The 15,442-nt window shown below is 41.3% G+C and overlaps 1 protein-coding gene across 2 annotated transcripts in view; it reads right to left on the bottom strand.

The window, feature by feature from the left end:
* Tapt1 (transmembrane anterior posterior transformation 1) overlaps positions 1 to 15,442 on the bottom strand; it is a 46,263-nt gene that overhangs the window by 15,376 nt on the left and 15,445 nt on the right. The window contains exons 1-3 of one of the 2 annotated variants that reach the window (XM_039092784.2): positions 10,203 to 10,317; positions 5,158 to 5,224; positions 814 to 976 (exon numbers count right to left, since the gene is read on the bottom strand). In XM_039092784.2, coding sequence (XP_038948712.1) covers positions 814 to 976; positions 5,158 to 5,189 — 195 coding nt within the window. In that variant the 5' untranslated portion in view covers positions 5,190 to 5,224; positions 10,203 to 10,317. Of the gene's footprint in view, positions 1 to 813; positions 977 to 5,157; positions 5,225 to 10,202; positions 10,322 to 15,442 lie in introns of those variants that run through there. The other variant, XM_039092783.2, reaches the window with a different exon arrangement.

Raw genomic sequence — 15,442 nt, 5'->3', positions numbered from 1 at the left:
TCCTGCAATGGAGGCTGAGGAGGAGCAAAGGCTGCTAACACTTCCCTGCATGTGCTCCCTGGGGCATGCTGAGGACTCAACACATTCACAGAACCAGAATGGGTTTTGTTGAATTAGTCATTTGTAAAAACAAAACAAAACAAAGCAAAACAGAAAAATTTGGGAAGTTTGATGTAAAAAGTTCAGCACACATAATTAAGTTACTCGGAATCCTCACAATTCTTACAAAAACAACAACAAAACAGTGCACACATGGTTTTCCAATAAATTTGCAACTTGATAGCATGTGTTCTCAGAATTTGTAAGCAGTGGGAATCTTCCCTTTAACTTGTATTCCCAGCCTTCCTAATGCTGTGACCCTGTAATACAGTCCCTCATTCTGTTACCCTGACCATAAAATTATTTTATTGCTACTTCATAACTGTACTTTTGCTAGTTACAAATCATAATGTAAATATGTGATATGCAGGACATCTGATATGTGACCCCTGTGAAGGAGTCTGTTGACCCCCCTCTCCACCTGTTGAGAACCACTGCTTTAATTGGGGGACACACCTGGCTTTGAGGAACTCTCCCTTTAAGTATGACCCAGCACCAGTAGCTCAGGGGGCACCTCGATAAACTCAGCCCCCAATCCTCACTAAATCTGACTCTACTCTCTACCAAGACCCTCCAGGGAATGAAGCACATTCATTAATGGCTTTCCACAAGCCACAGCCCTTTTCTCATTCCCTCTGTGGGACCTGAGTCTTGAGTGCTGGCCAGCTTCAGGCGGCAGGGTCAGACTAAGAAGTGAGGAGCAAGTGGCCTTACCTCTAGCATGTTGTAGATGATATAGAGTTTGATGACAGATTGGCCTCTTATCAGGTGGTACATCATAGAATAGTCAACATAATGCATCATGAAATAGCAGATTACTAAAATGACACCCTTCAAAATGTCACACACCTGTGCGGGCTGAAGCAAACGTCTGTCCCTGAAACATACAAGTAATGAAGATAGGAGTTTTACTCTATGTGTTCTCAAAACAAGTCATCTTTACTGGACAGGCAATAGCATATCAAGGTCACACAATAGCATCTCAAGGTCACGATGAACATCGGGCTGATGTTTTAAAAACTTTAACAAGGATGGTCACTAAAACAACTGCGTAACTGGACCTTTTCTGCTGAGTCTAGAATATAAAGATGTTAGACTAAAGGTGGATCAGAACTGAAGAGTGTGCAGGTGGCAGCTGTGTGTGTGTGTGTGTGTGTGTGTGTGTGTGTGTGTGTGTGTGTGAGAGAGAGAGAGAGAGAGAGAGAGAGAGAGAGAGAGAGAGAGAGAGAGAGAGACCTCACTGTACTCATAGCTGCTGGGTCAGCCTGCCCACCCAGTAGGCGCTTTATGCACACCACTCTGCACCTTGTCCACTTTATTTCCCAACAGCCCCGCTGGTCACATAGAGAGCCAGGATTACAGGCACACCTAGCTCCAGATCTTTTTTTTTTTTTTTTTTTTTTTTAAATTCTTTTTTTCGGAGCTGGGGACGGAACCCAGGGCCTTGCGCTTGCTAGGCAAGTGCTCTACCACTGAGCTAAATCCCCAACCCCGCTCCAGATCTTTCATAGTGATTCCGAAAGGCCCTCATGTTTTTATGGTTATGTAGTTTTCCCCATGAATACATAATTTTTCCAACCCATTATTGACAAGTTTCTAATCTTTTTCAGCTATAAGCTAACACAATGTACATGTCTTATAAGTAAAAATATATCTGTATTGTAAAATCCTACAATTCTATATGCACATGACATTTTGGTAAAAATAGTCAATATGAGCCTCAGAAGGGTTTGTGTCAACTTACACTTCTGTTAGCAGCATATTGGGAAACTTGTGGTCACAAGCACCAAAATAACACATGACCAACATCTGAATCTTTGCCAGTTGCATTGGTGAGAAACAGAACCCAATATCATTTGATGTTAATTTACCTCAGGAGTAGAGCTGGTACTGTGGAAGATACCACCTAGGGCCTTGCTAATGCTGGCCAAGCACTCTGTCACTGAGCCATATCTCCATTTAAAATAAGTAAAAAAAAAAAAAAGCCAAATCTCCTTTCTGCTCCGAGAAGGCCCTGGGCTTGTGAGCTCCCTGCCATAGCCTCCCAGACAGTGTGCATCAAAGGTCTGTGTACCAGGTCTGACTCTGAATGTTCCCTTATACATCCAAGATTTATTTAAATTTCTGATGAATCCTCTCCTCATATCTTCTCGTTTCATTCTTTTTATTGAGGTGGGTTAGTTGTTTGCTGGACACTGTTTCTGTAGAAGTTTGTTCTTTGTAACAAGACTTGAATTTTTCAGAATTAAAAAAATTAGTTGATTCTTCCTTCTGAGAGCAGAGCATAAACACTTAAGCCTAAGTCAAGGAAGGAAGCAATAAGATGGAGAAAACAAATAGAAAAGAAGAAATTTAGGATTCCCCTTTACTGGACATAACATTTTTATGACAAGAATGAATATACTTGAGTCTACTGCAGACTTAGTCCTTGGGATCAAGTTCAGGCTTCTGTCTTGGCAGGTTTTAGCACATTCAAGTGTTAGGACTAGGAGCTTCCGTTAGGAGCTGTGGTCTCTTATCTTTACCAACAGTGACTACTCCAAGCTGCAGTGTGGGCTGAACTCATTTGCTTCTGTGCCCCTGGCCTCTGAGCCACACACCTACCTCTTAGGAGTTTCTTGGCTATCTATTCTGTCAGTCCCCTCTCAGCCTGTCCACATGAGCAGGACTTTTTCAATCTAATGTGTAAGTCTTTTAAACTGTTCCTGTAACTTGGCTGTGGTACCAGCTCTCAGAGTAGCTGTCCCAGGACTGCATTCTTGCTTTCCCCAGGTTACCAGTAAGTTTGATTGACCTTCTTGGACTCAATACGGGATACTGCAAGTATGAAGGGAGACACACTCAGGAAGGGTAACAGTAGATGGGAAGCCATTCTAGTGAGCTTCCATGGAGGCAGCCTGCCTTTGTCCTCCAACCGCTGTGGAATGCCAGTTGCTTTTGCATTGAAGCTCGAGTCAGAGCTCGGGACAGAGGAGCACCCAGCACACTGCCTCCATCTTTACTCTCACCCTGACCTTCCATGGAGAGCCGGGTAAAGTGCATCTTCCTCTCCCCTCGCCCCTGAGGGCACGCCAAGGGCTAACGATGATTCGGGGATTTCATGTTCTATTCCGCATGACGCCCAGACTGGGAGCAGTAGTTCTTCTGTTACGAGCAAACAAGTTCCTAACTCAGCTATCAAGAGGAGGTGTGCTAGATGGTCCTGCACCCCTGGGCTATAGACGGGAGTTGCCCCAACTCATGGCCAGGAAGATAACATCCATGCAGGCATGGCACTTTACAAAAGTCCTCCAACACAGAGAAATCAGCAACTTAGACTTCACCATATAACCTACTGTTTGGAAAAAAAAAACCAAACATACCTCTTCACCTTATTAATTTCTAAAACACACAATGAAAAGCAGGACAAAATGTATCTATTGCACTGGTTCCTCAGCCACCACTGCCTTAACCTCTTATTTGTCTGCTACAGACAATCTTCAAAGTGGAGGACTATTCCAACACAATATAAAAACGTGTTTCACAACCTCGATAAACAAGGATTTTCTTTCCACCTGTGCCCATTAATAAAAAAGGAAAGTGGAAAAAGAAAACAACAAACCCTTCATGTAAGTGGCATCTTATATAATGCCCGTATGCATCCCATCTTCTCCAATCTAACCGCACAAATGAGTTTAGCTAATTAAAAGGACATGAACCAATCATAGCATTTGCTCCTATTCTGGCAGGATATTTATTAACTCTGTGAGAAGCTTATCTACAATGCTGCCAATCAACCCTGAGCGGGCACCGAGGTAATCTTTCAGGCTGAAGTCCTAGTTATGATGGCAGTTAAAGAGCAATTATAGGCAGGTCCTTCAGCAAATGCTGGTGATCTCAAGAGAACGGTGGGCAAACTTAAAAAAAAAAGAAAAAACAAACCAAACCATCCAACCAAATAAACAAACAGACAAAAAACCCCACATTAATCTAATTTAGTTTAGACTAATGGTTTTGTTACATGCCATGGCAAGACAAGATTAAATAAAATATTCGGTAGAACTTCCAATAAAAATAAGATATTTAACACAATTTAAGATATTCAAGTTAAAACACCTATAAAGTACTCTCTGCATCTCTAAATTTTAACCCCTACTAACACTTCCACTATACTTCATAGTTATTACAAAAGACAACTTTGTGTTATATATTTCATATATGCATAAATTTTACTATTATACATCTCTGAGCTGTTTAAAGTGCACATAGATTCATGGCAGTAGAATTCTGTACCAGAGAAAGATGCTCGTCATGAATCGTCCCCACCCCTGACACTCCACTGTTAAAGAGAACCGGGTTTGGCAAGATCAAGAAGGAAGAGGCGACAACAGCGGCAAGTGGAACCCTCCTGCCAGCTCATTTCAAGGGACAGGGGTCAGGGGCGAGTGTGACTCATTTCCCTGTAAAGTGTGCCTAACTGAGGGCTGGAGGGAACACATACTATTAAAATTTTAAAAATGTGTATTTCATGTGGTTCATAGTTTTAAGAGAAGCCCCTTTATGGTCTTAAAGTGAACTGGAATAAAGGACTAGGATCAAGATGCTCAACTGGGAAACTCAAAATTTCTTAAGTTTGGCACACAGTAAAAAAAACAATCACTTATCACTTTACACTTGATGGCTAACATCTTTTCTTGTACTTTAAATTAATTAATTAGAACGAAGTGGCTAATTTATGAAGTGCCATTTCTGTTTGGAAACACATAAAGTAAACAGTGGTTCTAGGAACAAGTGAGCTGGGATTAGCCCTAGGGTGAGGACTGGTGTCTGCTACCACAGAGACCCACAAGTCATTAGAGGTTACTTCTCTGTGATTTTCATGGGTGACAGTGCAGTCAAACACTGGAATAAACATGGATAAGGCTTAAGCCCAGGTGAGGATGCTCCTGAAGGCTGGCAGCCACATTTTGCTCAGTGTTCCCATCCTCAAATGGTTATGTGGCCTACGCTGGTGCTTTTGCTTTGGGACTGAGGTCATTCTGGCCAAGAGTATAAAAGGAAAAATCAGGGTTTACTCACCACAAGGAGTCCCTGTGCCACCAACACTCCATCCTATAAAGGAAGTGAAAGTGCGCCTCCCTTCGGTCTGATTTACAAGAGAGAAAGAAAGAGAGAAGGTTGGAATGTTGCTACGCTACTTTGAGCGTCATGGTGGGGAACATGGTGGGATGACAAAACCTGATGATGCTGTGAAGGCTTTCTACATAACAGTGTACCCTCTCTCTCTCTCTCTCTCTCTCTCTCTCCACTGGTGCGGCACACGTCAGCCTTGGTCAGAGGAGAGAATGGACAGACCTGTTTCCCTGACAAAGAGACTAAGAACTCTCCTACACTCATGTTCTTGTGGTGGCATTAGTTACTCAGGCCAGAATCGAATGCTGAGCTTCGTGTGGAAAGGGAAAAGACTATACAGCACAAATAAAGTTAAGTTTGAGCACAACTAAATTTAAAGAGGTAAGGCCCATGGAGGAAAGCCAACAAGTTAAGAAACGTGAGAACTTGAAATTCATAGTTCTTTTGGGAGATAAGAACTCTCCACAGGGTCAAATGAAAAGATATTCCTCATCTAAAACAAGTCAAAAGAAGTCAATGAAGTCTTCAGTGAGAGTTACGTCTAAACCAAGACAAGGGATCACAGAATTTGCTGCCTGAACTTTATTTACTCTAATAGCAAAAGAAAAATACCCCAGCATTCCTAATTTAAGTCAGCTTATTTAGCACCGTATAATGTTCAAAAGTACTTTCTTTACTAATAGCTGTCAGTTCTGGGCTCTAGATTTTGCCATTTTCTTCTGTAATCTCATTCAATGTATAACTTAAGTGTGACAGAATTCTAAAGCACAAAACAATGGAGATTCTAGGAAGAGACGGTATTCACACTAATATCACTTAAACTACCACATACTTGGTATTTTTAATATATTCCACAGATGAACTTAGAAAGATATCTGATATCTATCAAGCACAGACAACTCACAATGAATCACAACCTAATTCTGTTTCTGTCTTCAATGAAAACATCATCCTAATTTTCTCTAAACTTTAGACGCTATCTTACCCTGTCTAGGAGAGGACAGAATAGAACTAGCTTTCCAGGACCAACCGACCTACCGGCCTGCCTGCCTGCCTACCGACCGACCGACCTACCTACCTACCTACCTACCTTCCTACCTTCCTTCCTTCCTTCCTTCCTTCCTTCCTTCCTTCCTTCCTTCCTTCCTTCCTTCCTTCCTCCCTCCCTCCCTCCCTCCCTCCCTCCTTCCCTCCCTTCCTCTTCGAACACTGGGCAGCAGGTGAAGACTGCTGAGTCATCAGAAACAGACCCGACCCAGTCTTCCTGAGATCCCTGAAGCGGGTGTCAGCCTCCTACAGGAGCGGTGCAGCATCCTTCACTAGCAACGCAACTGCCATCGACTCCTAGTAACACCCGCCAACTGCTCTGAAGGAGCACAGTTTTAGCTGCTTGGAAATCGGCAAGACGGTCTGCAGACTGGGCAGTTACAAGATGGTCTGCAGACTGGGCAGTCAGGTGAGGACTGAGTCACTGAATGGGCTACAAAATCTTCCTGGTCATCATCCTTTGTTAAAGGCGACATCTCTGCTCAGCCAATTGTTATCAGTGGCAACCCAACCTAAGCCAAACCAAAGCCAAACACATCAAGGTAGCAGAAAATCTAGAAATAGCTTCCAAGCATAAGATTTGGTTTGCTTTAGAAAGCCTCCCAGAGATGCCGCACCAGAGAGAGGGGCAGGCAGAGGAGGAGGAGACACTCACTCATGCAAGGATGACGAAGGCAGCGCTGTCCTGCTGCTGCTGCTCTCTGACCCTGCTGCTGTGTGATACTGTTCCATGGCAGGTTTGAATTAACAAATACCCTTTCCTTCTCTTTTAGAAAATAAGAATTGAGATGAGAAATATATAGATACAAAAAGATTGAAACAGAAGAGATGAGAATGAGAGCGCCTTGGGAAAGTAGACCATTAACTTCTTCGCAGGCTTTAAGTTAGACTGAAGGAAAGAGCACCTTTGCTTGCTTTTTGAAAAGACAGGGATCATGAAGCAGCTACAGGCAAAACAAATCAAACAATCGTTTACATTCATAGAGAACAAAAAGGAAGCGGTACGATAGCAGGACTTGGCTATTTCTAAATAACCCCATAAAGCTAAAATGTATTTAGGTATTCTAGAAATACCTGAATGGCCTTGGGCATAATATTAACAATAGTTTTATTCAGTCATTTTTCACAGTGTACTATATTTTCAGTACCATGCTTAAAAAAAAAGAATCACAGAAACATTGTTTTCACGGTTCAGAGTACCATGAACTATGGTTCATGGTAACACACATTGCTTAACTCAGATACAGAACACTGAAGGTACTAAGACATTAAAAGCAGCACTTCATATTTTCTGTAACATTGCTTGCTCTCATACAGAGGATTCAAGATGGCTAAAATTTGGCTGCATGATTTTAACAGCCTCCTCATATTTCATTTATTGTATAAATATAAATGACAGCATAAAATGTAACTTCAGTTAACCAACACTGCAGATAGATTATTAGAAGTTGTTTGTAACAGGCTGCCCCCTAGAGTCCTTTTAGCTATAAAACCATGAAAATAGAAAATACTTTTAAATGCCACTGAAGTTAATTTAGATGGAAAATGCTTCAAATTAAAATTTTAAAGCAATTATCTTTTTGGTGCTAAAATATAAACTACTATAGAAATGTTAGGTCTAGGAAAGAGCAATCATTTATGTGAAGCAAACTGGATGGTTTAAGAATTCCTATTTTCTGCGACACTTAGTACTCTGAATGGAAAGGGTATGCTATATGCTGCTTACGTGTCCTACTTCCCCAAGTGACAGAGAAACAGAAATGACTTTGAGCATAAAGCAGTATTAGCTGTCTGAAGAACAGATGTGCCGTCAAATAAGATGACTTCCATTCTCAAGAGCCTCTTGAGAACACTGCACGCCATTATCAAGAAGTGTATGCCACCTATGTGCTAACCACACAGAAAGGAAGATAGAGTGCAGAGGCAAGAGTTTCCAGGTTATAAACCCTTTTAATGCTTTATCCCAGGGTGCCAACAGCTGACCAGAGCATGCCATGGGTAGACTACGAATCTGTTTAACACTGCTGATCCAGGAATAACTAAAGGTAATCTAGCTCACAGAGTACGTGTATGTATCCCTACAAGTGCTTAATTACTTATGTCAGGCTGCTTGTTGCATTGGATTAATCTAATTTCCCTGTATTCACACTCTTTATGCAGACACACATGAAGATTTTCATAGAATTTCCCATCTTCTGAAAAGGTAACTAAAATGTTATCTCACTGAGCCCTCAGTATAGAAACCAGCTTTAGTAGTAAAGTACACAAAGATTTTTGAAAATCCTGAGTAATGAGAACAAGCCTTCTTAAAAACCCTCCTCAAAGTAAAAGGAAATGCTTGGCAGACCCTAAAGTTGGTGCTTAAATGCCTAGAAAGATCTCCCACCTGCTTAACTTATTAACTGAATGCGCCGTAATTCGTATCGTTCTGGAAGATGAAAAAGATTACAGATATAAATAATAACTTTTATAATACTGAGGTAGGCTGAATTCTTACAACTGTTTATTCTCTGCAATCTTGCTAATCGTAACTTTTATAACTTTCACAACCTAATCATTATATTATTTATTGTTTCTATTTACATTAGGAGCATTTCTTATCAACATGGGTTAAGGTTCATTTGAAAGGGCTGTGTTTATTATTACTAAGAATAGATGGCTCATTTTCTACTTCAAAAGAAACATCTTTGTGACTTTAGTCTTTTAAACAGAACTTATAGTTTTGAATATGGACTGGAAATTTTTTAGCTCAACTTCATTGATGAAACTATAACTCCAAGTGTTATGTTCCATTGAACGTTCACTATATATAAATGGAGTTTCACAAATCACTGCCCATTTCAGCATTTTAAATTTTCAAACTGAAAAGAAATGTTTTGAAAATATTTACACACATGCTTTAGAACTGTAACTCAAACTCCTGTACTAAAGCTGAGCAGCAATTTCTAAAGGGTGACCAACCACATAGAGCAGAGGCATGACTGTCAAGAAGGGGAACCCTAAAACCAAACTTCCTGCTCACCCAAAGGACAAATGCACATTAAGTGCTACATTCCATCGTTCTGTTTCGGTAGAACAGAAGTGCAGGAAACTGGTATTTATTACTCGGTGCTACAGCAGGGACACTGCTGGCTCTGTGGGATGCCGTGGCAGGCACTCTGCCAGCATTAAGGAGTGCTGTGGTCACGCTCTCCCCTGACATGCTTTTCATATCTCCAGGCTTGGGGGGACAGGTACTGAACTTTCAATATCTCTTTTTGCAGATAGGAAACAAGAGTAGTGGAGGCAGACACTCACTACAATACACTAGCTCTCCAAGTTGGTTTGGGCTGACTGATATTTTCTATCAGAATGATGCCATTACAGAGTTATCTTCTGCCACCAACCAGAAGTCTGTGACTATGGCTTCATAGGCTACTCACACAAGTGAACTGGAGGAGGAAGCCTGCAGTACAGGCTCCTTAGGAGATTAGAACCTGGAATTTTCACAAATAAAGCCCAGGAGGCCTCACAACTGTCATACACAGGGGTCAAAATCATGGCCTGCCACTTTCTCTTTTCTTTCTTTTTTTTTTTTTTTTCCGGAGCTGGGGACCGAACCCAGGGCCTTGTGCTTGCTAGGCAAGCGCTCTACCACTGAGCTAAATCCCCAACCCCCGGCCTGCCACTTTCTACTTTTAGTCCTATTATGTATGCTACATGGCCTCCACAACAGTGTCACTTTACTGACTAGAGCAGAGTTTTGGTTCAGAACCTCTCAGGAAAAAAAATGCATATATAAAACACATATTATATAATATAAATTGAACAGATAAGCAGTGTGTGTATCCATAAAAAACCAAAGTAGGAATGAAATTATATGCATCTTTATTCTAATAACTCTACAAGTTATGAAAGTAATGAAACTGTTTAGACACTAAAAACAGTGAAAGATCTAAACTTACCTTAAACCATAGCAAGGCAGAGTGAGGAGTCTGAACAGAGCCAGAAAGACTCTTAGAGGAAGCAGGGTGAACACATACAGAAAGGCATCGAGGCACAAAAATATTCCAAAAAACATAAGCTACATTGGGAGAGAAAGAAAGAGAGAGATTCTTTAAGTAGTTATACTTCCAACACCCTGGATTTCTAAACTTTATGAGAAATTTCTTCCTGATTACTTCAGCTTTAGAAATAGGACATTAGTCTCTTACTAGTATCCCCAGCAGTCAGCTACTCAAAAGATGGTTTTCACACTCAACTGATGTGACTTTCCTGTACTCCTTAAAACACAGGCTCAAGCTTCTTACCTTTACTCCATCATTCCACTTCCTGTTCATGACAAGACTGGAAGATACAGCTTTAGTTTAAAAACAGTTTTTGTAGACTAAGTTTAACATAATTTTACACAAATGGGCAGTTGCTATACTTGGAAGGCCTTACTCTGATTATTTTCAGAACTACCATTTTCTTTAACCTTTCCCCTGTTTCTTATTGATTTATACTTTCCATTTTCACCAATAAATTTAGCAGTATAGAAGAGAATGTGATAGATCTTCTCATGGCTTGAAGTAACTGGACCTTGTTTACCAAACTCTGCTACTTAGCAGACTTCTTGCATGCCTTACAAACATGATCTGATGGATATGCTGTCACCACAATACTCTACATAGCCTTAGGCAATAAACTGTCCTGCCTGCATGCATTACCTAGATTCACACTGCTATAAGCAAATCAGTTTCTCAAAGAATTCACGAGAAAGTTCTAACTTGCAGGACATGGATCTTTAAAGCAGTGATTAGAGTGGGAAAAGATCATTAGGATAGATAGGTCCCGATCCAACATGCCTGCTATCCTGGAGATGTTGTTGTAAGCCAGAGCCCTCCGTGGTTGAGCTAGCTGTCTAGCCCACACTGGTCTTCTTGTAAGAGAGGGGATTAGGACACAGATAAGCAGAGGGATGACCAGGTGAGGTCTCTCGAGAAGGTGGCTGTCCATAGCTAAGGAGAAAGGCTTCAGGAGAAAGTTGACTCCTTCATGTCAGGGTTCCCTCTCCTGCATCCCTGCTTGACACATTAGGAAGCTAAGGATGTGAAGAATGAATGCTAGCCCAAGGATGTGCATGAGAACTAGCAGGTCTGTTTGGTCAAACGGAAGGTCCTGTTCTCATCTACATGCTTCATGAGTTAGGGTGGCTAACTTATCTTGCAATCTGCTTACTGTCTTTAAAAAAAAAATTGTAAGACTTTAACAAATCAAATACTTAGACTGGCTTCTAAGCTTTAAAATATGTTACAAATTAAAAGCTTTGAGAACACATCAATAAGAATAATGTATACTTTCAAATCTTAGGATCTTGTGGATCTTGAGAAGGCAGGTAATTCTATTTCTTTTTATTTAGACTAAATAACTAAATTATTTGGCTGTCCATTAGCAACTATAAATCCAAATCTCTTCTCCAGCACAGAGGTGTGACTATAAAGTAGTAATACTGGTGACATGCAGCTTTTGTTCTAAGACACAAAAGTCTCTTGTCCTCCTTCAACATTCACTTCAGATTTCAGAACACATGCACTGCTGTGACCACCAAAGCAGCAGTGATTCTGAACCTGCCCTAAGCCACGGTCTGTCAGATTAATTGATGCTCAATTAGCAAGCGCAAGGCCCTGGGTTCGGTCCCCAGCTCCGGGGGGGGGGGGGGAATATATATATACATCAAATCCCTGACCCTGTCACTTTCTTCCCATTTTTCCTCTTCAGTCCCACTGCTGCTGGCCCATGACACCTCACCTATCTTACAGAATGGGAACTCTTACTTTACCTATCTCTCAGCTCAACATGGAAGGCCTTTACGACAAATATGGCATCTGTTTACACTGTTTAGAAGATAAAAAGACAAAACTAAAAATACAGGAGACCAATAACCCCAAAAATTAGAACGTAAAGACAATCTATTCAAAGGAAACCACACACAGGAGTTCTGGGCCCTACCTCTTTGCATTCACTGTACTCATGTTTTCCCAGGAAAGAAAGACAAAAGGTGACACAGGTCTTAGGTGAGTTCCTTTCCTGAGCCAGGTCACTCTTTAGGGTCATCCTTCCTTATCCAACAGTGTAGAACTTTGTCTACGCAGATATTTTGACAACTGAATAAGATACATGTTCATGGCCAGGCACATGGTGCACACCTATGCACAAGGCTCAGGAGAGTAAGGAAAGAGGTACAAAACCTGCCTGCACTACAAGGTGAATTCCAAGCCAGCTTGGGCTATATATTAATAAAAATGGGGAAAAACCCACTAAATCAAAATACCTCCCTTAGAAGACAAAGCAGGAAAACAAAGAACAAACGAACAACAACACCACAGTCAAAATAGTGTTTATTGCATTAAGAAGGTCAAAATTGGGCCTGGAGAGATAGCTCAGCTGTTGACTGCTACTCTGGGTTCCATTCCCATCACTCACAGAGATGCTCACAACCGTCTGTAAGTCCAGTTCCAAGGGATCTGCCACCCTCTTCTGGTTTCCATAAGCACCAGGTATATACGGTATGATGATTTTAATTTCCCCTTTAGACCATGACACCGCCAATCCTTAGCACCAACTCAAACAGTGTTCTCAATGAGTCCCTGAGTGACTAATCCATGCTGACTCCCAGTATAAAACTCAGAGCCTATGAAGGCAGGCAAGTTCAAGTCTGGCTCCCTCCTGAGCAGAAACTGCAGGCATGGAGACAGTGGGCTTGCTAGAGCAGTGCTGGAGCACAGTGGGAAGTTCTTCCTAGAAAGGTGAACTACACATAACAAACAGCAGACACTCTGTTCTAAAATATTCTCTTAAATTATATGCTCAGAACATAGATTCATCAAATGTGCATAAAAAAGATGACTTCAAAAATAATCACGGGCTTAATTAATGAGGTAAAAACAGAGGCCAGAGGTACGTGCTGGTCTGACTCTGGGAGATCTTGTTTTGAGGCTTCTAAGGTGCAGTTCCTTCTTACTGCCACCTTTTCAGGCAGGCTACAGGGCCTAACTCTGCAGTGACACTAGGATGCATTCTAGAGCAGTAGAGACATGGTGAAGATATAGCCAGTCTGAAGAGAACTGTGCTAGTTTGATACTCAAACTTACTGCTGAATTCCTAGTCTTCTTTACTAAAAGAAGACCCATTGTAGGCATTTAACATCTGACAGTCTCTGTTGAGGATATTATAGAATGGTAATGCTTCTGCAACACTGTAGGGCAATATGCACCAAACACTTATGAAAAGGTCTCCAGTTGCTCTTAAGCATTTAAACAGAACCTCCTAAATTGCTCTTAGCCATTTGAAAAATAAAACAAAATGTCTTGTCTCAAAACAAAAATACCAACTTCTATCCATGGGAAATTTGTTTTTAAATTGAAAAAAATTTTTTTTCCAAAGTCTCTTCCTGAATGTCATTTGAAATTTCAAAATATATAAAGGTTCATGACTAAAAAGTATGGTTGTGTAATGTATTTCTTCATCGTTCATTTGAAATTCTGAGCAACATCTCCTCTGCTAGGGCCAGCAAGCATCATCTACTGTGGTGAGGCACTGTAGCCTGGAATGCCCCTGGGAAATGTGAGTAAAGAGCCTAGAAGAGCCCCTCTGCAGCCCCGAATGCCACTGACTATAAAGGTTCAGTCCTATGCTTGGGTTCAGAGGTTCCTGGGACAGAGGCTGCACAGGGCGTGAGGAATCCTGGGGACTGGAAGTGCAGTGAGCGCCAGGGTAGTGAGTGGTTAGCTAAGGCAGAGTCTTAAGCAGGCTGGTATAATGGAGGCCTGGGATATAACAGTGTTGAACGTAATAGTAGAAGAGGCCAGACAACCCAGGGAGCATTCATTATGTATAATCTTTCTACAAATTAAATTCTAAAGAACTATTTATTTTGGCAAGCGTGAGGAAAGATCAGGTTTGTGTAGTGTTAGTGTTGGAATATGTGGAGTGCACTGAGGCATATGCCCAAGAGTCCAGAAAGCTGGAAAATGCTGTCTTCACAGAAGAGACAACACTCAGATTAGACTGCAGGACAAAGAGGACCAGAATTCTACACAGGAAAATGTGCTTGTTCCACTGTGGGGTGTAAGCTGCAAATACTGTTATATGAGAGTGATAAGGCCATCTTCAGTTAGCAGCTAAGGAGCTCAACTTCCTACACAGCAGTTTAACAAACCCACATGTAGGAATGTGACTTTGAAAGCAATCGCTGCACATTCGATAGAGGAAATATTTTTTATGTACCTCAACTCAAAACTTCATGTCCCTAAGAGGTCTATACTCTATGAGAAGGTCAAGAAAGGGATTGCTGAGTCGGGTTCTTCTGTGATGGGTGAGCTTATGCACACATCTGTACACATCTCACTGGCTGGTTCAACTCAGAAGAATCTCAATCAATGCATCACGCTCAGCATAAGCTACATCTGGCGTATAATCTGTATCTATATATGTCTATGTTGAACAGTAGACATATTTCTTGAAAGGTAAATAACTTGAAGAATTTAATTTGTAGGACAATTATGTACAATGAATGACCCTACTATTTTCTGGCCTCTTATTTGATGGTAATCCTAGGCAACCCACTTAGGCTAACTTGGTTAGGACTCTTCACAATATACAAGGTAGGATTACTACTTGTTACTCTTAATGGAACAGACAGGGTAGAGGGTAAAAGTATTTTTTATTCATCTGAAGCAATTATCATCTCCAAGGTTTATTGCCTCAGTTTGGTAGTCCTAGTCCTAGGCCTAGTCCTGGAAGCTTCTAGCTTCTGTACAATCTTGTGTAGGTCTAGAATGTTTTCTGTCTCTGAGACTTGCTGCTGAATAAACTCACCCTTTCTAGTTCTTTCTCACCTCTCACTGGCTGGTTCAACTCAGCTATTCTGGCTTCGAACTCCTCTCCAAGCCGACTGATCCAATTTGGCCTCTCTCTTAGTCCCTGGCTCAGTCTCTCTTTACCTGTGTCTAGCTTGTTCTCTCTTTGCATCCTGTCTCTGTACAACTGTCCCAGTAAAAATGCTTCCTCTTCTCTTTCTCTCTCTGCCCCTCAAGTTCTTCCCTTTCCTCTCTCTTCTCATGACGGTTGGCATATCCTATTCTGTCAAATCTTTCTCTGATTTGTCACTTTATCTGCCACTCAATTACACATCTCTTTCAAACATGGGTGCTTCCTTCTGCAA

This window comes from Rattus norvegicus, chromosome 14 (genome assembly GCF_036323735.1).
Source record: "Rattus norvegicus strain BN/NHsdMcwi chromosome 14, GRCr8, whole genome shotgun sequence".
NCBI classification, from domain to species: Eukaryota; Metazoa; Chordata; class Mammalia; order Rodentia; family Muridae; genus Rattus; species Rattus norvegicus.
This window is presented reverse-complemented; position numbering and strand designations above follow the sequence as displayed.